Source organism: Rhinatrema bivittatum, chromosome 1 (genome assembly GCF_901001135.1).
Source record: "Rhinatrema bivittatum chromosome 1, aRhiBiv1.1, whole genome shotgun sequence".
Lineage (NCBI taxonomy): Eukaryota > Metazoa > Chordata > Amphibia > Gymnophiona > Rhinatrematidae > Rhinatrema > Rhinatrema bivittatum.
The window spans coordinates 39,645,038-39,672,266 of NC_042615.1; the positions used below are offsets into that span (position 1 = coordinate 39,645,038).

A 27,229-nucleotide genomic window follows, 5' to 3' on the forward strand; every position below is an offset into this window, starting at 1 on the left:
GCTCTGGGACCCTAACGTGGGATCTGAGGCTCCTGCATTAAATGTAAAGGGCTATGCAAAATATAAAAAAGGTGCCTGGCCAAAAAAAAAAAAAAAAAAGAAGTTGAGCGATGATCAAGGCTGCCCCCCCCCCCCCTGGCTCAACCCGGGGCTGCCCCGACATGTTAAAAAAAAAATATATATATTAAACTTCACACACGGTGATGTAACTCCCCCAAACCCTGTAATCAATACACAGTACCCCACCAATCCTATCCTCAATAAAGAGTACCACCAGCCCCCCTTAAAGCCTGTCACTGCCCCTCTCCCTCCATCCCCAAATGAATTAAAAAAGCATTGCATGTTCAGAGGGACCTCCTCACCCCCACCCGCACCTCCCAAACCCCAAAATTCAATCCCAATCTCACATAATCGCCTTCTCTTCCTTTTCCCCCTTCTCTGTTTCCCACCCTGTCCCCGGTATAATCGCCATCTCTTCCCCTCTCCTCCACCCTTCCTTCTGCCAGGCTTACTTGACGTGTTGGGCCAGCACAGGCCGAGTCACCGTGCCCTCGGGCGTGACAGTTATACTATAGGGCGGTGTACCCCAACCCTCTCTCTCCTGGGAGCACACCTATCCACCCGGGTTTTCAAGATTGCCGCAATGAATATGTTCGAGGTAGATTTGCTTACCCAAGTGTATGCAAATCTGTCTCATGCATATTCATTTTGGCTATCCTGAAAACCCGACTGGTTAGGCGTGCCGCCGGGAGAGGGCTGTAGAGCAGAAGCTGCCTTTTGCTGCCCAGTGTAAGCGGTAGCCTTACTAACGGCCACTAGACAGCATTCACTCTGGTAAATGTACACAAGGCATTTGATCTGTGTCTGTGGGGAGAGGGGCTGATGTTCTATGCAGGAAGAATGGGAAGCAAGGTCCTGTTAAGGGAGTGTTTTCAACTAGGATAAAAAAAAAAGGGTGGTTTAGGATGTTGGGGGGCAGAATACAAAGTGGATTAGTTGTTGGAGAGAACCCATCTCATTTCCCCCTCAAGGGGAAGCAGCCGAGGGGACTGAGTTGGGAGCACCAAGACGTAGAAGAAAGATGGAAGGCTCCACAGGCGAGGGGTTTTGATTTGGGGTGGGAGAGCCTCAGAACAGTTACAGTCAGGGGGGATACTGGGGAACGGGCCAACCCACTTGCATGGGAGTTGTGGAGAAATGGATTCTGAAATGGAGCAGGGAGCTATAAAGCGTCCAGGAGTGAGTACGGAAGAATTATGAATGGCATCTTTGGTATTAAGACGGTGATAACCAGGGGCTTATGAGGAAAAAAGGGAACTATAGGAGTAAAGGATTGGAAGTATTTGCACTGAGAGTGCTGGTGAAGCACGGGAATTCGAGGAGTGGTGTAAACTAACTGTAACTAACTTATCCTAATCTGGGAGAAGGCATATATAGCCTGTTGGTGATTTAGTATGTGTAGCCCGTTCTACGTTTCTCTGTAACCACCTCAGCCTCGCCAGCAAAATTGTAAGGCGAAGACAGATTGCTTGATATGAAGAACAATAGCAGCTTTTTCTCCTGCAGGGTAGTTCTCACAGGCATTCGATTAAGACTGCAGGGGCCATCAGGTGGCTGGACTTCCATCTTGTGTTGCTCAGGCCTGCAGAGCTTGGTTCAGCTGCACACTCCTTTCTCAGGGTGACTGGCTTATCAATAGAGTACCCTGATTTAATCAGTGCTCTCTCTCAATATTCTGTTATACACCCTGAGAGAAGGTACCACCGTAAAATAAAAGCTAGTTGTTTGAATAAATTTGCAGAGCGAGCTCCATTTTTCTGGTGTGGTGTGATTTGAGCGGTATCATAGAGGCAACTCCTTTAAGTTGGAGGTCCCCATCCAGTTCAGGTGTCCCACCCATCCTCCAGGCCTCTGGGCCCGGGTCCACTGTAGCATCTGTCTGACCAACATTCCCACCGAATCCTTTCCAAGAGACTGGCACTCGGCTCACTCAGGTGCCAGACTCTCTAATATTTTAGCGCTCCATCTGAGTGAGAGTTATATATACTGTAAATACAAAGATACATATCCCTTCATGTGGCCCATCCTGAAACCCCAATACCCTATCCTGCCTGGCAAGCCCTGGTAAGATTTTCCTCCCGACGTGGCTTAAATTTCATCTGAGCAGGGGAAAAGAAGGAACCACTGGGAAGGAAGTGGGGAAAAGGGAAGAGCCAGGAACATGGCGTCACCTTAGGGCACAGCTCACATGCACTTTAGCATGGCAGTCTTTTGTAGGGATGCACAATCGTTTTTCCTGAATTAGGCAAGGTCAACGAAATTGCCCAATTCAGAATGGTTCTGGAGAACCGAAAAACGATTTTAATTTTTGAGTTAGTGCGCGCTAACTCCCATTAGTGCGCACTAACCCGAAAATCGGGGACCTCGTAAAAAAACAACTCTGGACCGCGGGAAAAACGAAATTCCTGAGGGGGCCCCAAAATGAAGCCTGACACGAAATATTTACCCGAAGCACATCTCTAGTCTTTTGTATCTTGCAAAATTCCATGTTTTACGAGAGATGTTTGTATTTTCTTATTCACTAAGTTGATGAGCAACAAATATCAACAGTTTCTTATTTTTTAAGCTAATATCTGTTTTTGTTTGGGGGGGGAGGGGAGAGACATACTAGAATGAATGGTTTCCTTCTTCTCGTAAGTAACAACGCTAACATTGGGAAGTAGAGCAATGGACCCCCGAAGAAGATAATACATCGAAGCATGGCCCGTGTCAGGTGTTTCAGCATTGAGGATTTAGGATTATAAACTGCATTCAGAGTTTCATACCATGAAGATTAAGCACACAAGTTGCGGTTTATACGCTACCATTACTGAAAGTATTATTTTATTAGCATACATTCAAAATATTTAAAAAAAATAAGCCTCTCTGAACATAGGATGGAAGCAACAGGTGGGCCTGTAGGTTGTCAGTTATGCGGTAGCCGGTTATGAGTAAATTCCCCCTCTTTGGATAATATTATTTGATTATCAAAGCCACACTTCCAGTAGATGATATTGTCTAAGCTATTCTTTTTTGCGGTATCATCTTTTTTCACTTAGTTGGTGGGTTTTTTTTAGATAGCAGTGTTCCTTCTACTCATGACAAAATGTGCGGGGGGGGGGGGGGGGGTGGAGCAGAGGGAATAAAGCTCGCTCCGATCAGAATACGTCAAGGGCTCCAAGTAATGTAAAACCAGGTCAGGCCATTTCAAAAGCTCCCCCTTGTCTTCAAAGCTTCTTTTGTAATCAAGGCCCAGATCACATTGTGTCGTTTTATAATGTTGTGTTAGTCACAGCATGCTTGGAATTCCCATCTTTTACAGATGATTAACTCAACTTGCAGGATGTTAAAAAAAAAAACCAGCCAACCCATCCAGCCCTCCTCCTCTGCAGGTCGTGAGTAATGCGGCACTCCGACAGATGTTCTCACTCATTCGTGCTGCATTCTCCAGATTCCTCCAACATGGTAGACTCCAACTTTTAAAGCAAACAGTTGCAATTTCTTTATGTTCACAAAGCTATATATATATTTTTTTTTTTTTTTAAAGAGACAGTATAGAACTCTTCATGCCTGCAGTGAAATATTGCACGCTTAGGAATGAGCAGTTCCATGTACGCAACCTGCATCAGCCATTCTAGCTTTTGGAAGCCTCCAATGCACCTACAGGCTGCGTGGGTCAGTTTACCTTCTGTTTCCAATTTAGGAAGTACATAACACTGCTGCAGAAGGAGAGGAGTAAATGGTAATTATTCAACCTGGAACCAGCTAACTGCTGGGAAGCTCAGCACCACTGCAGCCCACATCTATCTCAGTACTGTGAACATCAAGCCTTTCAAACTGTGAAAGAAACATGTACTTTAATTTTTTTCCTGCTCACGCAATATATGGGAGAGAAACAAATACCATGTATTGCCAATACAGATCGCTTACTTCTTTTTCTTCGCCTACGTATATTTCCCGCTCATATGGAGCCTGCAGCCCTAGCCACTCGGAAAAATGCAGTTCTTACGTTTGCAATGCAAGCCACCTTGGATCGCTCTTACGGTTAAGGAACAGCTTTAGGGGGGAGCTCCTAGAATGTTCTACATCCTTCACCTTTCGCTTTATGTACTGTGCGTTATTTCCCATTTTGAAACTCTGGCAGGCGCCTCTGGCAGGCGTAACTTGCGCGTGCTGGCCAGCTGCCGGCGTGCGAACCTCCGGCACGGCCACTGTGCCGGAGGATTTGGGAACGCCCCCGGACCCACCGCCCCACCCCCGATCCGTCCATTTTCAAAAGCCCCGAGACATACGCATGTCCCGGGGCTTGCCGCACCGTCGAACCTATGCAAAATAGGCTCGGCGCACGCAGGGGCAGATTTTCTCGGGAAAATCTACCCCTATGGGTTTAGCTTAAAGCATATTGCAAATGAAGTGCCATATGATTTCCCAGTATAATGATCCTTTTCAGAGACTTGGGGTCATGAAGAAAATTAATGAGTCTCCCCCATCTGGAATCTATTTGACACCAGAAATTTTCAATAGGACAGCCCAGCCTATTTTTAAGGATCCCAGATGTAAGCTTACATTGCTGATGAAGTTTTAATTTGGAGAATCAGTCTACAGTCGCCTGATGCATGCCAAAAACCAGCACTGCACCAACCCAGATAATAGATGCAAATTCTGTGCAAATATTCACTTTATTTTGTAAACCTTTTATTGCATTTCTTTTAACATCTTAATTCCTCACCTCATATCTAGAGCATTTCTATCTGAACTTTTTATTTCTTCTCTTATCTTCTCCGATTTACCTTTTTCTGATCTACATTACTTGCTTATTAGTTTCATTTTCAGATATGCATTTTACAACAAGATTTCCCAAACCCCCACCATCAGTCAGGAATGTCCCTAATGAATATGCATGAAATAAATGTGCATAAATGTGCATAAATGGGGTCTCCAATGAATACAAATTCATCGACTGGCTGAAAATCCGACTGGCTGTGGAGTCACCAGGACTGGTTTGGGAAGCTCTGCTTTACTGTTTCTAAGCTGACTGTGCACTATTTTTTAATTTTGCAAGCATTTGTTATGAACTTTTATACTCTTGAGGATCAACTTTCAAAAAAAGCCACTGAGCCGCAAAACTAGCCAGCTAATTTTATCTTGTTCCTTTTGGGTACATTTTCAGCTGCACTTAACTGGATAGGTTTTCAGCTGAAAATTCCCCTAAATATAGCTGGTGAGATTTAGGCCTGCTATGTGTGCGACCGGATTTCATCAGCTAAGCTTGACCAGTTAGTGCTGAAAATCAGTGCGAACCAGCTAAGCTGTAAGCCCAAACCGGGAAGGCCTGTGGAGCTACCTTTTTTTTGACCGGGCCTCCACAAGGAACATGCATGAGACAAACCCGCATATATCAATCTCTTTCAGATTTCTGTTTAAAGCCACATTTCTTAGTTGGAAAAAAAATGCACATAAAGAAATGACTTGTAGATTGAAGTTGGTCTTTAAGTCCTGCCATGCACAGACGGTACCTTCATTAGTCCATAAAGACGAAATTTAAATCATGCTGAGGATCCCTTGATGTCATAGTTTCAACGAGCTGGGCCTGCTAAGATGGGAGGTTACTGGCAAAATGTCTTTCATGCCTGTTTTTGCTAAATGGCCATTAATTTGAGGTTGCAATCCCTGGCCTGTATACCCTACAGCAGAGGTCCCCAACCCTGTCCTGGGGGCCCACCAGCCAGTCGGGTTTTCAGGATATCCACAATGATTTTAAAAAGGAGCGTGCGTGCGTGCATCCATGTACGTGCGGTTCCTGGTGCGCGCACATGGACGCGCTGATTTTATAGCATGCGTGCGCATGTCATAAAATCCGACGGCCGCCCGTGTATGTGCGGGTGGCCCGCAGCCCGCGACTCACGCACGCAGGGGCGGGGAATTTTACAAAGCAATGCGCGGCGATGCAATCGGGCCTCCCCCAGTTCCCTCCCAGTCCGCTCCAATTAAGGAGCAGACTGGGAAGGAACTTTCCTACACCTAACTCTATCCTTCCTCCCTCTTTCCCGCTCCTCCCCACCCCCTAAACCTACCCTAATTATCCCTAATTTTTTTATTTTAATTCTCACTGCTCCTCCGGAGCCGAAGTCATCTGCGCGCTTCGGATGACTGCCGGTGCGGGCTTCCCCGGGACAGCGACCAATGGTGCTATCCCGGCTCGCCTCACCCAGACACCCCCTCCCCCCCCAGGCCGCCCCTTTCCTCTCGGCCAGCACTTCTGCAAATACCGGGGTTTATGCGCATGGCCGGGCCAGTGGTAAAACGCACGCGGAACACACAAGGCCTGGCCACACGCTTAAAATCCGAGCTTACGGTTTTAACTATAATCACTACAACATCATCCCCAAGCACCTAATCCTCTTTTCTGTGTTTTGATCTGGCGCTGACTGAAGGAGGGATCGTTTCACTGTGAGAGCAGGCCAAACATAGTAGCCAAATAATAAACCAGAAGTCGGGCAAATTTATGCTCCCTCCTCCTTCAAATCTCTGTAAAATCTAATTCTAGGTTGCTTATGTCCCCAGACAAATGCTGTAAACGCTCTTATTAGGAAGGCAAAAATGCAACACAGAGAACAGACATAATACCTGGGTTAGCCAAATCATCTTGATTGCTACTAAAGAGAGATTTTGAAAGATATCCGGTTAATAAGTTATGATATTACAAGGGATATTACAAGGGATATTCAGCAGCACAACCATGCTGTTGAATATCCCTGTAAAAACTGCCAGTTAGCTGGGTAAGTCTTAGCCAGCTAACTTTAGACCTGCTATTGAGCAGGTCTAATGTATCTGATTCATTTAACCGGATAAGTTTAAATATCACTACTTATATGGCTGTTAACTGGATAAGTATCTCCTCCCTGAAATGCCCATTTCCCGCCCACCACTTAGCTGGATAAATACTGATCCGGGAAAGTGCCAACCACTGAATGGAGCCATATATTCAGCCACCGCCACTTATCCGGCCTAATATCGCTCTCCTAAGGTATAGTCTTCCCCACATATGCCCGTCTGCCTTGCCCTCAGCAAAGGGGGGTGATTTTACTTGGTAAAGATCTTCAAGTTTGGTTGACATGTACACTAAGTATTTTACATATTTTTCCATTTAAATGGGCACTGGACATAGCTCTGCACAGTGTGGAATACTTCGAGGTTTAGCGGCATTATTTCAAATGTACTGACGTTAATTTTATACCCTGATATAGTTCCAAAAATATTTAATTTGCTAAATAATGCTGGTATTAAGTGCTCCATCTCAGATGAATACAGCAGTATAACCGCCGAGACAGCAGAGGCAACTGGGGAAGGCCTGTTAGCCTGTGGCCCCTTCTTGCAGAACTCTCCTGCTCCCGGAACTCTTGACGATGCTGCCTGCCCGCTGGGGATGTCACTGCCGGTTTGGCGCAGTAAACAGCCACCCTAGTTCTGGAGGCAAGCAGAGGCAAGTGAAGTGGGGCCCTCCCCTTGCCACATTTTCCTGTTCCCCCCTCCCCACCCGGGCCAAGGAATACAGCTCTATGGAATGGCGAGCTGCTCCAGCTCCGATGGCAAGCAGAGGGACATCAGCAGTGGGCTTCTGCCGTTGCTGAAGGTCTGTCTCCTTCTAAGTGGCGTGGTGGTATTCTATGGTGGGTGATGCTGCGTTTTCTCGGCCCCTCTATAAGAGAAAGGGGTCTGAGATGAGCTGGGGAGAGGTGTTTTGGTTATGGGGGGGGACATATTGTAATTGCACCGAATTCTGATTATATTTACTGATGATGTGATATAGATATATATACCCAATGTATATATACTTATGAGACATTTTGGGGTCTTTGGAAGGACGCAGGTTAAAAATGCAAGTAATTAAAAATAAATAAATAAATAAATAAAGCAGGTGATTGATTGTTCTAAGCCCTGTACTACTACACCCTTTACTCTGAGAGGATATTCTGACAGATATATCTGACAGCCCATACCATCTACACAGACATTGTGGAGCCAGAGCAAAAATCTGGAAATCCCATCATCAACTCTTACGCAATTATGAACCAGTTAGACAATTTAAAGCCAAGACTTAGCCACAAACACTCCGAGATCAATATTCAGACATAGTCGGCTAACTTTGGGGTATTCAGTGGTGCGGCTGTGTCGCTGCGTATACCCAGATAAGTTTAAAGTTAGCTGGATAAGATAACCTGCAGGTCTAAAGTTAGCCAGATACCTTAGCTGGAAAAGCTTGAATATTGCTACTTATCCAGCTAAGTAGCTCCTCCCAGTTTCACTCCTGGATCGCCTCTTTTCCACCCAGCTAGATTTATTTATTTATTTATTTATTTATTTATTTATTTAAAAATTCTTGTATACCGTCGTTCATAATATACATCACAACGGTTTACATAATTACAAAACCATAAAATCAACTATAAAATTGTGTAAAAAAGTACATTAAAATGTAATGACTTACGGGCTAAAATCTAGCCGGATAAGAGGATTAACATACCAAAGCTTGCCATTCAGATACATAACTAAGTTACCTGTCTCAATGGCTTTTGAATATGTACTGGACCTCTCCATGTTTAAGATTATGAACAAAGTGGTGTGGTTGCCATATTAGTCCACGTGCATGTGCCTTAATAAAGGATATCAATACATAAATGTAGTAAGTTCATACACTAAATATGACTAGCTTTCAAGAGCTGTGCTCCCTTTCGGCTCGATACAGTAAGGCCGCGGTAAAAACAGTGCGGCAGTGTCAGGCGCACCCTTCCTCCCCGCACGCACAGTTCTCCTGACCTAATGCCTGATTCTCTCTGGAATAGCCTATCAGTAGAGACAGTGGAGGCCGGTACTATAAAAGAATTTAAACATGCTCGGGATCCTCATCAACAGAGAGTGGTAAAGAATCAGACAAGACGACAACTAGGCACACTGGATGGGTCAATTGGTCTTTATTTGTCATCATTTGCTATGCTACCATGTCCCTCCCCCTCTGCAAACACATCATCTTCCTCCCTCCCGGCCTTTTAGTTTCTAATTCTTTACAGTTTTGAAAAGACAAGTTCACCATTCAAATGCAACCTGTAATTTATTTATTTAAAAATGTACTGTATAAACCGCACCATGAGCAAACTATCCGAGTGGTTTACAATCAAAACATCCATAAAAAATATGAAATCAATGAAACAGGCAACAGCATCCCTCCCTGTCTGCATTGACCTGATGAAAGGAGCACAACTCTTAAAAGCTACTCACACGTGTATTTAGTCCAAGAAAAAGGTATCACCTATATATTGTTTGTTGACCTCTATTTCTTTGTAAAATCAGTAAGGAGGCAGCTCTGGCAGGTTGGTAGGCCTGTAGCAGGGGTACCCGGGGGCATACTCACTGTGATTCTGCACGCCACATGCATTACAGAAAACGGAATCAGGAAGCCTGTGTAGATGGGAATTGTTTTACACTGCAGAAAGTTTAGACTTATCGTGCACTCTGCTGCTCTTTGCCAAATACCGTCATACTTCTGGACTTGTTCATTTTAACTCTGCCAATGGCTGAACAGCAGATTTTGAATAAATGCTATGTGCTGGAGGCTCAATGTATAATACTGTACACAGATGTCTAAAGTTCATTATTTATAGGCGAGAATCTGTTCAGAAGTTAAAACCAATGCGAGGAGGGGAAAAAACCTGCCTTGAGAAGTTCAGGATTCTTGGCTTCACACGGGAGCCACCCCAGGACCAGCTACAGATTTCCAGAGCTCTGTACGTCCTAGTCCTCTATTAATCTGCACGGCATGATACGAACACTCATCAGTATGTACTCTCCCCCCCCCCACCAAGGTCCACAACCAGGCACATGTACCACAGGCGTGTGACCGTGAGGCGAGCGCGTTAACTTACCGGCAGGGCAAGATCCGCACCACATCGTTTGGTTTGTATCCTTCTATACAAACTGCGCAGTTATCGTAATCTGGCTCAGTTTCCTACAACACAGAAAATACAATCTCTCTCATAGCCTCTTCTTTGTAAGAACGGTTCTCTACATGAGAAAAAAAAGAAAAAGTACCTCTCCACAAAAAAAAATCACTAAGAAATTCAAAATATCAGCACTGCGGTTTAATAAAATCTGAACAAAACAACAAGGATTTGGTGACAGCTCTAGTAGATACCTCAGTGGTTGTCGAGCATATCATCGCCATCATACAGAGCATGTGGCAATTCTCACTCAAGCAGAATTCTGCCATCTTGAAGCAATACGGCAGTGCAGAAGGCACACGTTTAGCCACTGCATGGCCTAATCGGCCCCTTCCTGACATAAGATCAGTGCGGCAGCTTTCGGAGGGGTAAAAAGGACAAGATCATCATCAACGCTCAACCGAAGCAGAGCAAAGCGAGGCACTGGGAGACTGAAATCAGACTCAGCAAGAGGGGAAACAACGGACAAGTTCATGGGTGGAGCCTTCACTGCTGACGCTGCAGCCCCTAACGAGACAGGCTGGACGGAGAACTGGTTTGGGGGGGGCCTTGTGGTTCTGAACTTCCCATGAAGGGCAGGACGAGTACACAGATGTCCTGGGGGGGCAAAGCCAGGGCCAGCTCCAGCTCAGCCTATCCAGTGTGACTTGGAGCCACCTCAGAAGCTTCTATAAGAATGCGCTTAGCATGCGTTTGGTGGTTTTCAATCCCAGACCTTGTCTCTCTCCCCTCCCAACAAAACAGGTCTGGCTTTTCAGGATAACCACTAATATGCAAAGACCAACATCTATGAAAATATCTCTCTCATGAATATTGTTGCAAATATCCCCAAAACAGACTTTTTTTATTTGGGGGGGGGGGGGAGAGGGGAGAGGGGGAGTGGAAGGGGAAGGCACTGTGTGTGTGAGAGTATGTTTTGGGAGAAGTCAAGGAGGGTAGGGGTGCTATCTAAGGACCAGAACAGAGCTAGGATTATACTCCCAGGTTCTACTTCTAGCCGCCCTAGTCTCTACTGGTTCAAACATCAGCCTTTCTTTTCTTAAAAAAAAAAAAAAAAAAATGCTATCTGTGACGCAGCTCTGTATTTTACATATATCATTATTTCCTAGAAAGAAGAAAAAAAGCCAAAAAGTTACCTTGTCCCCCTTTTTGATCGTCCTGACCTGCAGCTTACTGATTGCTTTTTTGGCAGCATCTCCGAGTCGGCGCTGAAAAAAAAAAAAGAATACAAAAAAGAGTCATCCTAGCACAGAGGTATACAAAAGCTAGCACCCTATTTTCTAAAGCAGTTTAGCAAACCAAGGTATAGTGGTGTGGAAAAGTTTAAACATCCCCTCCTCATGCTGTCTGCTTCAATTAATCTTTATGTGAATGGAACTGACATGACCTCTGCATGGTACTGTGCAAAATTAAATAGGATACCTTTCTGCAGTTTTTTATGTAAAATTATTGCTGATTTTAAGAGACTGAAAATAATAAAGTGAATACTGCATGCGCAACCTTTTAATCAGGACTTTATAATATCTCTTTTGGTAGAAGTAACAGCTTCAAGTCTTTTCATTCTTGCTTTTGGAATTTTCTCTCACTCTTCCTTGCCAAACTATACTAGCTCAGTAATATTCTTAGGTCTTCTTGTATGCACTGCACATTTCAGATCTTGCCACAGATTTTCAATAATATTCAAGTCTGGGGACTGGGAAGGCTGTAGGAAAATACAAGGGTATTCTGTAACCTGCGGATTGTTGTCTGCTTCCTCCTCCCATCTCTGGGGGAGGGGTAGCATCACAAACCTCTTACCTCCTAAATGCAATCCGAGCAGCTCGGGAAGGACATTATCAGTCTCAGAATCAGATTTTTATTGATCTGATATTTCAGGCTTACCAGTTAGAGTAAAATAGACATGCCTCTACAGTCCTTAACACAGCATAGTAAAACTTTGTATCATTAGTGAACTCAGGGGCAACATATCAGAGACTCTAACTTGCTTAGGGTATATTAAGAAACATAGCTAGCTAACTACCCCCATAACTTTAGGAGATTATCTTCAGTTTCACCCTGGAGCCGTCTCTGTGGCTGGAGATCTTGGAGGCAGTCTCTGCCAAAGGAAGCATGTGTTCTTTGCTCCTATTCTTTGCAGGGCTCAGGAGGCAGCCATTCAAGATACAGGAGCTCTTCTGCTTTGTTGCAGGGAAAGGCAGGGGGCGATGTCTCGGGCATCATTTTCTGCTGGTGTAAATGGACTTCTTCCGCCAGCTGCCTCCCTGAATCCTCTCCCCTGCTGCTTTTAAAAGGCAGGACATGTATTTGCAAGAGCTCATGCATAGTCAAACAGGAGCATGAAAAATAGGCCTCTCCTTTATTTCAGACAGCTGGACACCCCCCCCCCCCCCCCCTTCTGGCACATGCCCACTCCTGCCACATGACACTCCTGCCCAGAGTGCGTGATCTTGGTCCTGTATCATTTGAACCCCGGAGCTAACCTGGTCGCAGCAGTTCACCTGCCTGATAAGTTCGCTCTTTTTGGATTTGCTGTTCTTATTTCCAGGCAGATTTGGGATCTGGGATCTGTCTCTGACACATACCAGGGATGCTCTTAAGTCCGTACTGACAGAGAGAACCTGTATTCCTTGGTCAAATGGATCAGATAACTTAGTAATGTATTGTTAGTCTGGCCAAAGTTCCTCATCTTCATATTTCTGCTGAAATACATGACATCAATTTTGTGGAGTCAGTATTCATATTTAGCTGCATACAGTAGGAAAACATCTGGTATCTCCCAATAAGGCCATTCCAAAACTTTTATTGATTGTTTTAAATACTTTTAATAGAGCATTTATAATTAAGGTGTACACCAATGTGATATTTAATTATGAACGTCGGTATAGAAAACCAATAAATAAATAAATAAACAAACTTCACAGTTTATTTTGAGGTGTGTTTTGGATCATTGTTTTGCTCAAATATGCAACCTCTTGTCTGCTTCGGTTTCTTCACTGTCTATAGGACAATAGGTTCTGGGATATGTTGATATTTAATTGAACCAAAAAACAAGAGAGGAGCACTGCTGCATGCAAACAATCAAATAAATCAGGAGAATGTGCAGGAAAAATTCAATATCCACACAATTTTGAGTGAGAAATGTATTCTTTTGAAACGGCAACTTCACGGTGTTATGACAGGATATAATTCAAAAGGGGTCCCCCGACACGGACCCGTGTTTTGCCGCGAGGCTGCGTCGGGAGGGACAAAACAGAACTTTATTTCTTCTGTAACCAGTTTCACATTCAGCGTCACTGGGAGTGCAACCACAGCTCTTTTGTTTTCTGGGAATTGCATCAGCCATAAACCAACAATATCTTGCTTATGTTTCCTCATGATCTCCTCCCACTCTTGGTAACTATTCTTGATGAGTGAGCATTAAGTCACACTGTGGACTGCCCAACTTCACCAATTATTAAACCCCCCTACCTTCCCAAAGGATCACAGACTCCAATAGCTTTGCTGACCTGGATCTCCAGCCATCTGGTTATTTTTTTTTCCCCCTTGACTTTTTTTTTTTTTTTTTTTTTTTTTTTTTTTAATATGTTGAAAAAGGTGAAGAAGACTCAGAGATCACTGTCTACCATATCTGGTAGTCTTAGACCCAGTGCCCTGTGGAGCTTCCCTGAGTGCAATGAGAAAATCCACTTTTTCTGCCCAGGCAGACGTGAAGGCTGGTGGACACACTCAGACGGTTTTACAGGTACCTTATCTGGCAGAGAAGTGGAAATCTATAGCGACTGCTACTTCCGCTTCCTGATGGACCAACAAAATGGGGCTGGCAGCATCTGGTGATGAGTCAGGGCTCACTGCCCATCAAGTCTTGGACTTATGCACTGTGAAATCACCTGAAGTTCCTAAAACCCACACTTCCTTCGGTTCTACCTCATTTGATACTGTTTTCTTTCTGTTTGGCGGAACCTTAAAATATATTGTTACGTTGCCAGATGACTGCAATCAGCCTGAGCCATCTGGAGAGTGATGCCCGAGGGTGCAATCACTGGGTGCATACAGGCAGCCAGCTGATTTGAACGGGACATTTTGGCTTTTATATCTAAAGTGCAAAGAGTTTATGACTGTTTACAATGATAGCACATCTCTACTAATGGAAGATCTAATGCGTTAATCAATATTTTGGGCCTTATTAACAACTTTTAAAAAAGGAACAAAAGAAGCAACTGGAAAGGTGTGTCAACCTTTGCACATGCCAAATTCACTTTATTATTTTCAATCTGTTAAAATCAGCAAATAATTAGTAATTTTGCATTAAAAACTGCAGAAAGATATCATGCTTTAACTTTGTACCATGTAGTTTGTGACAGCTTCTGTTCACTTATATTCACTGAAAAACAACACTTTTGTAAAGAACTGTAGGTTAATGACAGAGAAAAGTAAGCAGATTTCAATAAATACACCATCCAGTAAAGTGCATCTGAATGCGAGGAATCTGTAACTAGAGCCTGCACACCGTTCATTTTATAGGAGAATATATGATGCACCCATCTTACACAGTATGTACCATATCTTGTTGTGTTGAGTAAATCACTATACTAGGATTAACAAAAAGAACCAAAAGAAAAGCCTTTGATCAACGATGATTTTTTTTTAAAATTAGAATATGGTTCTGCTTCTTTGCTATTTTTTTAGTAGCCAAGTTGTTAAAATTTTGATCTTTCAGTACAGCAAAATACCTTCGAAGTCTATGGAGTCCCTGAATGGAAAAACAGAAGAGAAATGGACAAGCTACCTGCTGTGCTTTTCTACAAGATACGCATGGTCCTGCAGGGGAGCGTCACCACCTCGGCAAAAATAGAAAGCAGTAGTTTGAATCCACAGAATCCTCCTGGGTGAAACTGTTTGGCAGGGTGATGACAAGTGAGAATTACATACTGGATTTTCAGGGAAGGCGGCCGGGCCAAAAATGATATTGGAATTCAAGAATGCACGGCATCCAGGTTGGATATGGCTGTCGTTTATGATTCATGATTTGTAGGTACTCGGATGTACGACTATTACATTTGATGTTGATTTGCTGGAGTACAGCAGTATTTAGCATAAGAAGTGCCATGCTGGGTAAGCCCAAGCTGCATTGAGCCCAGCGTCCTGTCTGAGACAGTGGCCAGGCCGGGTCTCCAGTACCCGGCAGATCTACTTCTTGCTACTCACTCCCAGGGATAGCAATAGTTTTCTTTAGTCTACCTGCCTAAAAATGTTTATATGGGCTTTTCTTCCGGGAACTTGTCCAAATCTCTTTCAAACCCCGCTGAGCTAGTCCCCTTGACCCGGTCCATAGGCAATAGATACCGCAGCCTGATGGCGTGCTGGGTGGAAAAAGTACTATTTAGGAATTTTAATAAATGTGAATAAATAATTAAATAAATCCTTCGTTGAAACAAGTGAAGACTTTTTGTTGATTCTTCGAATAGTCACTGTTTCATTATGTTACATGCAAAGCCTTTTGTTGATTCTTCGAATAGGTACTGTTTCATTATGTTACATGTAAAGCCTTGTTTGAATATGTTTCTTGTAAAGCCTTGTTTAATATGTAAAACCTTGTTTAATATGTTTCTTGTAAAGCCAAGGGCACTGTTTCCCGTCCCGAGGCATTTTTGCTGTTACCTGTAAACCGGATTGATTTGTTTCCTAACAGGAAATTCGGTATATAAAAATTCTAAATAAATAAATAATAAATAAAAGACAAAGGTGGAGGTTGAGTAGGCTCTCTGGCATTGCAGGGGAAACTAGAAATAGGCAGATTAGATAGGCCTTTACCTGCTGTCGTTGGGGCTCTATTTAATACAGCGCGCGGCGTGGAGAATGCACGTTAATGTGCATTGTGCAAGGCAGCTCCTAATGTAGGCAATGGGGCTTGTTTACTAATATCAACAATCAAATGGTACCACAGGTATATTTTAAACACCTCACATATGTGCAAAACCAAATATATGTAGGCCCCTTACTTCAAGGGTCTGTATTGTGCAACAGACTCTATTGTTGTATAGGGTCACCTTGCTTTAATTTAAATTATTAACAATTGTCCATTTTTTGTTATTTTTCTATTTTCTTTTATAATAAAATCAATTGTCACACAAATGTCACGCAATCTCCGCAAATGTAAGGAGGGGGACACAAATACTCATCTACTCCATGGTAGTTCACCCGACACAGCTGTGTTTCGGACGATGACGTCCTGCTTCAGGGGGTGTCCTTCGAAATTTATTTTTGAGAGCGTCGTAAGGCAGCCTTTTGCAAATTCATTGGTATTGCTTCTTCTTTATAATCCACCGCAGCCCCGTTGGTCTTCAACGGGGCTGCGGTGGATTATAAAGAAGAAGCAATACCAATGAATTTGCAAAAGGCTGCCTTACGACGCTCTCAAAAATAAATTTCGAAGGACACCCCCTGAAGCAGGACGTCATCGTCCGAAACACAGCTGTGTCGGGTGAACTACCATGGAGTAGATGAGTATTTGTGTCCCCCTCCTTACATTTGCGGAGATTGCGTGACATTTGTGTGACAATTGATTTTATTATAAAAGAAAATAGAAAAATAACAAAAAATGGCCAATTGTTAATAATTTAAATTAAAGCAAGGTGACCCTATACAACAATAGAGTCTGTTGCACAATACAGACCCTTGAAGTAAGGGGCCTACATATATTTGGTTTTGCACATATGTGAGGTGTTTAAAATATACCTGTGGTACCATTTGATTGTTGATATTGTTGTTAGACAGTTCGGTACACTGGAATACAGTGGTGTTGGGTGAATAAGTTGTGATTGATATCGCTTGTTTACTAATAACATGACAACGCGTGTTAACGTGTGTTCCCCTGTGCTGCACGGTAAAATAGTCTCCGGCTTCCCTTTCGCCTCCTTACTACTTTCCATCGTACTCCCTCTGCACCCCAACCAACACACAATTCTTCTCGAAAAGGATCTTCAGGTTATATTTTAGTGGGGTTTTTTTTTAATCTTTTGAACATCAGACATAACATTTGCACATGCAGAACTCAAACTGTTGCTCCCATCAAAAAATAATTTTAAAAGGGAGTTTGTCAACACTTAACACACCCTACCACCATTGTTTCATTTCCACATTAAAACCCTCACGAGGGCCCAGGAACTGGATCCAGCGTGTGGCAATTTGGGATTTAAAGTACAGGCTTGCTGACGTCTATTGTCTGGGAGGAGGAGGGGTGAGGTTTCATTGGGTTTGCAGCAACCTCACTACAACAAAAATTGTTTATGCTTATGAAGTAATCCGCTTAGCATAGATTTCCTAATACCAGCAGAATATAAAGCATTTTAAATAATTAATATTCCAATATCTCTACGACTGCGGTGCACTATTTCAAGGTGATTTAAAGATGTTACCTCTTAGGGCAGGGCTTCCCAGACTGTGGGCGGGGATCCCAAATGGGGGGGTCACACAGCCTTCAGCTGGGGTCACGAGTGTCTCAAGTGGCAGAACTCCTCAGACCTCAGAAGCGGCAGCATTCGTGGCAGTAAGCGTGGAGCCTTACTTCCGCTCCCAGCACGCACGCCCAGGCTGTACAGTGGCTCCATCCTTGCATGAGTTTCTGTGGTACTAGGAAGCCTGTACTGAGAAGGAATCGGGACCCCTCCAGAGCCTGTGAGCTTGCATTGGCTCACAGAATCCATGCGGACTCATTATTAATGCTGCCGCTTGCAGACTGGGCTTTGGACCAGCCATGAGGGGGGGGGGCTGGGTGGGCATGGGCCAGTGAAGATTGTCATGGCCTCTCTCTCTCCTCATCCACCATTCAACCTACCCAAGAGAAAAACGATGGCCCCCTGTCATCAGCCTGCCTTCACTTCTCAGCAGTCATCATCCACCTTTGAACCAGGGTCCCAAAGGAAAATGTTGCCGCTGGCCCTTGTCCAGGGCGATGTTTAGAGAAGGGACAGTTTGAAGAGAGGAATCAGATGAAGGAGCAGGGGTATGAGAGAAGGGTTGGAGAGGAGGTGATGAGATTTGGAGTGACAGGGTATGGGGAACGAGAGTGAGGAGGCGATGAGGTGAGAATGAGAGGTTACAAGAACGGCTTAGGGTGAGAGAGGATCAGCTGAAGGGGGTGAAAGAGAGGGGGTAAGCTGGGATGGTGAGAGTTGCTGGGGGATGTAAGGAGCTCAGCCGGAAGGCTGGAGGTTAAGAGAGGAAGTTGTTGAGCGAGGATCAAGCTGGACTGCAGGAAGGTTGAGTGTGGAGTGATTTTTGCTAATTTTGTTTTGGTTGTCCTCTGAGGTAATGTGAATTTTCAAGCACTAACATGGGGTCACTTTGGCTAAAAGTTTAGGAAGGCCGATCTTAAGGGCTGCAGCCTGAAGGAAAGTCAATTGAGTTGAACTTATGCCATGTAACACAGATAATGATCCACTCAGTCTGCCCATCCTTTTCTGTCAGTCCCAAGCATGACTGAATTCTGCTATTCTCTCTGGAAGAAAGACTGAATAGGGAAACTATGATTAAAAACAATGCGGTATCTTTGTAAGCATCTATAAGGTATCAGAAAATCTCATGTTCCATAAAACAAGAAGATAACAAGCAGTTGGTTAAAGGTGCAGTGAAGTCTATGTTCAGACACAGTCCGGATAGCAAAGTTAGCCGGATAAACTTATCCGGCTAACTTTGGAGGCATATTCAGTAGTGCAGCCACACTACTGAATACAGCCGGATATCTTAATTAGTTAGTCGGCTATAGGTCATCTAAGTCATCGAGCTAACTCTGAATATTGGAGTTTGCCAGTTAACTTAGCTGACTAAGTTCATCTCCTCCCAGTTACGCCTCTGGACTGCCCCTAACTTATCCGGCAAAATTCTAGCTGCCTAATTTATTAGCCGCCTAAAGGCTGAATATAGCCGGGTAAGCCATTTAGATGGATAACTATTATGTTATTCATCTAAATGGCTTTTTATTATGATCCTTGATATGTTTTTAACAAATGTTTTAAGGTGATCAATTACAATACACTTTCTGAGAAAGCACTAAGTAGTCCTCAAAAGTAAACATTTTAAAAGATTTGGAATTTTGCGTTAGGAAGTTTTATAAGTAAAAGGGCGGTTCCCAACATTTCTGTGTTGTGGCACACACGGCACAGCGATCACTTCATCATGGAGTGGAGTAGCCACCTAGAGGTTAGAGCAATGGGCTGCAAATCAGAGAAATCAGGGTTCAGATTCCACTGCTTCTCCTTGTGACCTTGGGCAAATCACTTCTCCCTCCATTGCCTCAGGTACAGATTTAGATTGTGAGCCCTCTGGGGACAGGGAATTACGCAGAGCACCTGAATGTAATCTGCTTTGAAGTGCCTGAAAAGCAGAATATAAATAAATGGCACACCATCGCTTTCATGGTCTTCATTTTCTCTTCTCTTCCTTCCTCCATCCCCCCAGGCATCATATAATCACTTTCTCTTCCTTCCCCATAGCATCACCTTCTATTCTCTTTCTGCCCTGTCCCCTGGCACCATCCTCACCTTCCCCCTCCCCCAAACCTCTGGCATTATCATCTTCCCCTTCCTTCCTCAACCCCCTGGCATCATTATCCGCCCTTTCCTCTCCATCTCCTGGCATCATCACCACTTTCTCCCCCCTTCCCCCTCCTCCACCACCATCATCATCACCACCTTCCCTTCCATCTCCCTCCACCCCTCTGGCATCATCATCACCTTATCTTCACTCTCTCCTGGCATCATTACCTTCTTTCCTTCCATGTTCCTTCAACCCCCTGGTATCATCATCACCTTCTCCATCCTCCATCATCATCACCAGCACCACCTTCTCTTAATCCTTTCCCTGGCATCAACACCTTCTCTTATTTCTTTCCGTGGCATCACCACCTTCTCTTCCCTTCCCTCTCTCTCTCCTGGCATCATCTTCCCTTCCCTCTCCCCTGGCATCACGACCTTTTCCTCCCTTCCCCACTCCCTGACATCATCACCTTACCTCTTCCCCACCTCCTGGCATCCTGGCCTTCCCCTTCCTTCTTTTTCTCCCACTCCATGGCATCATCCTCATCTTTTCTTCCCTCTTCCCTGGTATCATCATCTTCTCTTCTCTTTCTTTCCCTCTCCTCCACCCCTGGCATCATCATCACTTTTCCCTCTCCTTCCACCTCCTGAAATTACCATCTTCCCTCTGCCCCAGCCCCTCTGAAATCATCATGTCCCCTTCCCTCCACCCTCTTGAAATCATCTTCCCTTCCTCTCTCCTATGTACTGGAACCGGCAGAGTCTGAGGGCAGCTCTTACCTGCTGCTGTTGCTTCCTCCTCTGCCGGATCCCCTCTGCAATCAGAACTGCATGGGGCCACCATGTGTCTCAGGACTACAGGGCCCTGTGCAGTTTCAACGACCGAGACAGACCAGCAGAAGAGAAACCAGCAGCAGCGGCAGTAAATGAGCACTGCTCTCCCGACCACCCCATGCCGGCGAGAGGACATCCCGCAGCCCAGGAAAGAAAGAAAACGAAGACTGCAGCTGTACTCCAACTCCTTATAATCAGGGGGGGGTTTTTTGTAGTATTCCTGTCCTGCAGCCACAGGACACTTGTATGCTGTGGCACGCCAGTTGGGAAATGCTGATGGAAGGAGCTGTTTTGCAGAGGTAGCTGAAGAAAATCAGCCTGTGACAGGGTATACACCCAGGAACCCTGGGACACCTTAAGAACTGGGCTTAGCTATCTGGACCCAGTCCAACCAAAAGACAGGGAATTCTCCTCTGACTTGGGGATATAATGTAGGCTGAGAGGAGAGCAAAGGGACGCCCAGGACTCCAGGAATACACGAAAGGATAGGCAGCACCTTAAGAATAGCTGACCTGTTTGTGTTCTTGTGTAAAATGGGAGAAGGCAATTTTTTTTGCAGAGCTGCCTGAATTTGTGTTATGCGAACTGTGAATGCTGGTGGCTTTGTTGCACCATAAAAATAAAGCATTTAAAAGAAGAAGAAAGAAAAAAAAAAGCCTTGACCACTCATTTCGAGTAGTGGGATCTCTTGTGCTAAGCAAGGCAGAGCCAGAAATCCACACCTCAGAGCAGAAAAGAAATGTGTTTGGAAGTCTGTTGGCTCCAGACAGTTGCTCAGAGGAAAAGGCGAGCCGATTGCAGCACAGAGCTCAAGCCAGAAAAAAACAGAATAAAATTGTTTTCTTTTTCGCTTCCTGTGCCTGACTACAGAGATAGCCTGGGAGTCCATTATAACAGGCCAAGGAGCCTGAAGGAGGTAGGATAAAGTGAGTAAGTTAGAGCCAAACTGGCAGGAATATATTTTGCATGTTTTCTTCCCCTCTCTGTAGTAGTGAATCAAAGCAGAAAATTTGAAGAATGGAGCGGGTGATTCAGACCTTGTTGAGGGAAGATTTCAGTTTCAGAACATTATACAGCACCAGAGGACAGAACAACAGCGCCTTCTACAGAGTTTGCACACTATACAAGCAACCTCGATTGCACTGCAGGAAGTTGCAGCCAAGCAATATACATCATTTACAGAAGCTTTTTAAGCTGTGGCTGAACAGCGTACCATGACAACTTCCATAATTATTATTTTATTATTATTTAGGGTTTTTATATACCGACATTCTCAATAAAAATATCAAATCAGGTCGGTTTCCATAGAACAAAACTGTCGCTGGTAAGGCGTTACATTAAACATTAAACAGAGTTTTGAACACAAGAACGTACATCATTAAATATTAAATATAAAATAGACAACAATAATACCAAAGTTAAGACCTGGAGAAGATCCAGAAGCTTTTCTAGTGAACTTTGAGAGGATTGCTTGACTTGTCAAATGGCCTGAAGCTGACTAGGAAACCTGTTGACTGGCCCCAGTTCAGCGGCGTATCAATCTGCAAACCCAAATGGATGGGCTAGTTGTGTAGGTGTCAAGGCAGCTATACTTGAAAAAGATGGGTATAACCCAGAGACATAATTGAATGTGGTTCTGGAAAAGGACCCTCTGCTCTGCAGAACGCCCCAGGAATCTTTTCTGTCTCAAGGACCTTGAGTGGAAATGGCTTCAGCTTAATGTGAAGTCAGGCCAAGAAGTGGCTGACAATCTTGCTTGAACAATTTAGAGAGAGCTTACATTTGTCCATGCGGCGATGAGTGTGCCAACATACCAAGCTTACACTGGACTTGGCCATAGAGTTGGCTGATGCCTTCCATCAAGCCCAGCTCACAAGGTTTCCTGGAGTTCGACCAAAAATAGTGGAATACCTCGTCCAGATGCCGGATTCTGACGAGAATTGGGGGATTCAACAACTGCCCTCTGGACAGTGAGCCCCCGCCTTGACATTCAGAGGACAGCTAAAAAGCTCCGTAAGTTATCGCACTTGTGACAGGCAAGGCCATTTTGCCAAAGACTTTCGGCATTTAGGAGGTGAGGCCATGGATGTTTGCCTGGTATACCAGCCTAACTGAAAGGCTGTAGAAGCATGTTAACCAGAAAGAACCTTTAAAGAAGCTACAACTACATAGAAAAGAAAGGGATCACCTCTCCACTTGGGAGGTGATGGCCCAGATCTTTTTTCCTTTTGTGCCCTCTGTGCAGGAAATAGAATAGAGAAAACTGTTGCCCTATGATAGCAAATGTCTTCAAGGAACCCAGGGAAAAAGCAATGAGGGCAAAGTGAAAGAAGTGCTCTGGGAATGCTCCTATTGAAAGACTGCGGACCATTGAGACGAGGAGTGCCTATGGTTGGAAGATCTGGAAAGGGAGCACCGCCTAACAGAGCAGAACAAAAAGACTGCAGTCGACCAAGGGAAGGGAAAGATGAACCCTTGGTGGGCGTGGTTGAATGTAAAGCAAGTAAGCATGCTGACAAGAGTGACTCTCACCTTGAAAATGAAGAGTGAACTGGAATGGGCCAAACCTTTGTGAAACTGCAAAGCTGTAACCTGGTGGATGGTGGGAATAGGAGTGGGCCCGTACCTCTGCAAACTTGTAAAACTGTAACCTGGTGGATGGTCCACGCCTGAGATAAAGATGTCATGGTTCTAGTTGAGTTAAATGAAGTCCTCACCCAAGCTTTAATAGATTCAAGGTGCAGCAAGATACTTGTGAGAAAGGAGTTAAGTAGACGAATAGGTGGTTAGCCATAAGAAAAAGGCAACCCTTGCGTGTGTTCACAGAGATCGACAACAGTATTCCAAGGTTAGCTGGTACTGACAATAACTGCAGGACAGGCCTGTATGGCGGTCGGAAGACTGCTTCAACCACCTTATCTGGTGGTAATAGGATGGGACTACTCACATTTTGAGGCACTTTCGGACCACTTCAGGACTAGCCCAAACAGAACTATAAAGGATACCTCAAACAAAATAAGGTAGTTGGACCATGGAAGAACCAAGAAAGGAGGAGCCTCAACCTAGTCCAGGGTTCAAGAACTGTGGGGAGAAGGATTCTCAGGGAGAGGGACAAAAAGCCTCGCTTGGTTAAAGAAAGGGGTGGGGGTCAGTAGCGGTGATGCGAACCTCTAGACCCACAGGTGGGGGGAAAGGGCTTTCTTACTCTGGGGAGGTAGACCTGGCACAGGCAAGCGCTCAACCTTGTAAGATGAGCTGAGGGGGAGGGTATATACTGAGGAGGTCTGGAACACCTTATGAACACGGTTTAGCTATCTGAACCTGGTCCACCTTAAGACAGGGAATTCTATGCACAGGCTGTCTCCTCTGACCCGGAGATATCGTGTAGGCTGAGAGAAGAGCAAAAGGCGGCCTAGCACTCCAGGAATGTGAGCAAGAAGGGATAGGCAGCCCTTAAGAATAGCCGACCTATTTGTGTTATCCAGCAAAATGGGAGAAGGCAGCTCTTTTGCACAGCTGCCTGAATTTGTGTTGTGTAAACTGTGAATGTTGGTGGTTTTCTTGCACTGTAAAAATAAAGCACTTAAAAGAAGAAAAAAGCCTTGACCACTCATTTCTGTGCTGTACAGCCAAACTCGGAGAACAGAGCCAATAAGAAGTACAGGCAGGGAAAGAAGAAAACCCACCATAATGAGCCTTAAATTATTGTATTTTGAGATTGTAAGATTGAGGCTATAATTGTAAATACGTTTCCCCGATCATAAGAAACTACTCCAAGTTAGTTGGGCCAGTCTACATGTTTCACTCTTGGCCACTACTATTCTGGGCTGCAAGCAGTAGCTTGTGGATTAGTATACCATGCCCAGCTACATTTAAAATTATCTTAACCGAGAAGAATAAAAATTAGGACTTTATCATAACACCAAGCCCTATGATCCATCTAATCCATTCCTTGTTGTTTGCCAGTAAGCCTTACTCACCAGACATTCCCACCATATATGGAAAAAAAAAACCCAGCCTTTCAAGTCCACAACATTTCCAACACAAAAGAAAATTTAATTTACACAAGTGGTACATTCTCACTGGAGACAAATGAACTCTAAAGAGGATCATATAGTGTGATCCTTCCCATTGGCTGCATAGCTCTGCCTTGGTATCTGCTTCCACTGCACTGGATCTGGAGGTTCAGAAAGCCACTTATTCCAGTTCCTAATCAGTAGGAGACTTTATTGTCCTGATTAGTTAAAAAGACTTTGAAAATCTAATCACCAAGTCCTTAAACTTAAAGAGTCCTATAAAGTGAAACAGTAAACCTCAACTTCATGTGGAGACCTCAGTAGTTGAAGTCCATGCTAACGACAAATGCTCCAAGTTGGAATTACCGGTAGCAAGGCTTATGCAATTTTATAGCATCTGTAAGTTGGTGCATGGACATGAATGTGTCATTTGCATAAAACAACTGTGTCAGGAGGTGGATCCCTGCTAATTTGAGTTTTTTTTTTGTTTTGGTAGTTTGCTTCTTTCTCCTTTTTCAACCAATGCTGGGATTCAGGCACACATAACAAGGTTTAGGGGCCAGTTTCAGAGACGTACAAACAGCACAGTACACCTAGCTGAAGATCTGACATCATTTGAAGTGAGGAAAGTCTCACAAAGGTGCCTTTTCCTACTATGTTTTCTCACACTAGCTTAATGGACTCTATAACAGGGTACCATCAAGCTAGGATGAGATAACATAGTACATAATTTCATCTCTGTGAGACTTTCCTCACTCCAAAAGATGTCAAATCTTCACAGAGGTGTACTGTGCTGTTTGTATTTTCTGCTTTTCTGTAAACTTTTCCACGTTCATTTATGAGCGTAAAATGTGCGGATTGGACGCACATTTTATTTTCAGTACCCTGGGCGACTAATAGCCTCATCAACGTGCATTTGCATGTGATGAGCGCTATTAGTTTTCGGGTGGGTTTGGCCCCACGTTTTCGAGGCGCTAAACCCCTTACAGCATAAGGGGTAATAGACGCCCCTAGAAAACATGCGGCCTGTCCCGTGTTAAACAGTGCGCACGGCCAAGCACACTTTACAGAATCGGCCTGTAAGGTTTTTAAATCTTGTTGGTCTGGAATGTCTTTCATATCATTTAATCCAATCTTCCCTGCTAAGGACATCGAGTTAGTCTTAACAGGCACTGTTGGTCATTCAAGCAGTGAAATAGGGGAAGTTAGTAGACACTAGAAAGAAGGCATTTAGATTTTATGCACCAGCTCCTCGGAATGAGATCCCCCTGGAAACTAAGCAAGAAAGAAAATAAAAGCCTGGTTATATACATTCACTTTTAATTAAATGGCATCTAAACTACTAAAAAGACTGTGAATGACGTCTGATTTTGTCATTTTATTTACACACTGCACTGCTCACATTCAGAAGTTGTGCGATTTGTTCTGCAATACAGAAATGGCAAATATTATTCATGAAATAATTAGGAACAAATATACTCCACAAGGAGTTTCCCCTTTGAAAATGAGACTGCAGGTAACCCTGCAAGCAGCATCGGGAAGCTGCAAACTGCCCTCATTATATAGGTCTGCAAGAAAATAAGTTGGGAAGTTATAAAGAGGAAAATAAAACTAAAAGGAAAGGAAAAAACGGGAGCAAAAGAGGGATTATAGAAATACAAAGTAAAGGTCATAGAAGTTTAGAAGAAGGACTTGATGGAAAATCCTGAATGAAAAGGCAGTATAAATGTTTTTTCCTCCTTGAGTGTTGGAATTAACAACGTAGAGCTGCACGCATCGTGTTTACAGAAGTTAAGGAAGCTCCCTGCGTTAGGCTGGACCACAGTGGTAATCTGCAGCAGCTAAAAACAATTTTTGCTTGTTGCGAGAAGAGTGTGTTGCGTTAGGGGTAAAGGATTGGTTAAACAAGGGTTTTGTTGTTGGCTCCAGTCACGCGGCACGTGCAGAGGTTTTAGAAACTCAACACGGAAAGAACCCAACGCTTGATGCTCATTTCTTTTCATCTTAGCCTGTGCTATGAAGGGTGTTGGCGTGTATCTAATATCCCTCCCTATTAATGGGATGAAAAGGTCCAATGAAGAAGAAGAAAAAAATGATTAGTTATTTCCATAAGGAAAATCCAGATCTACTTCTATTACAAGAAACAAAGTTGTCATGGATGGAATCCAGGAAATTATGTGGTGGGGTTAAGAACAGACATTCTCTCTTGCCTGCAGGACAAAGAATGGTGCAGCGATAAAGACATTTTAGGACCGCTCCGATTTTGCAAAATTCTGAAAATGATGGTAGGTGGGCACAGGCAGCAAAGGAAAGTGATATTTTACTACCGTAAGCAGCATATATGGTCACCTCCCAGCAGTATTTTTTTTTTTTTTAATAAGCAATGAAGAAATTAGAGAGGCTATATATGGGATGATTTTAATCAGCTACTGGATCATATTTTAGACAGGACTTCACATGTTTAAAGGGAAATCGATGAAGACACTGTAAATAATTAAAACTATATTGAGTGGCAGAGGCCTGTTAAGATACTTGAAGATTAATACATCCCAACAGGTAGGGATTTACACTCCTTTCTTCTTCATACCCAACTTATTCAAGCATTGATTACTTTTTTCGCACCAAAATATTTTTTCCTATGTTGGTGGCAGCAAATATGTACCTATCTAGCCTTTAGGGATCCACAGTATTTATCCCATGCCCCTATGAATTCTTTCACTGTTTTCGTCTTCACCACCTCCTCCTCCGGAAGGGTATTCCAGACATCCTCCTTGGAGTTTCATTTCATGACCCCTAGTTCTATGATTTCTTC

The 27,229-nt window shown here is 43.9% G+C and overlaps 1 protein-coding gene across 2 annotated transcripts in view; it reads right to left on the minus strand.

The window, feature by feature from the left end:
- RNF150 (ring finger protein 150) overlaps positions 1-27,229 on the minus strand; it is a 345,956-nt gene that overhangs the window by 75,809 nt on the left and 242,918 nt on the right. For both annotated transcript variants that reach the window (XM_029597504.1, XM_029597457.1), the window contains exons 3-4: positions 11,171-11,242; positions 9,960-10,042 (exon numbers count right to left, since the gene is read on the minus strand). In XM_029597504.1, the coding sequence (XP_029453364.1) occupies positions 9,960-10,042; positions 11,171-11,242 (155 nt within the window). The remainder of the gene's footprint in view (positions 1-9,959; positions 10,043-11,170; positions 11,243-27,229) is intronic.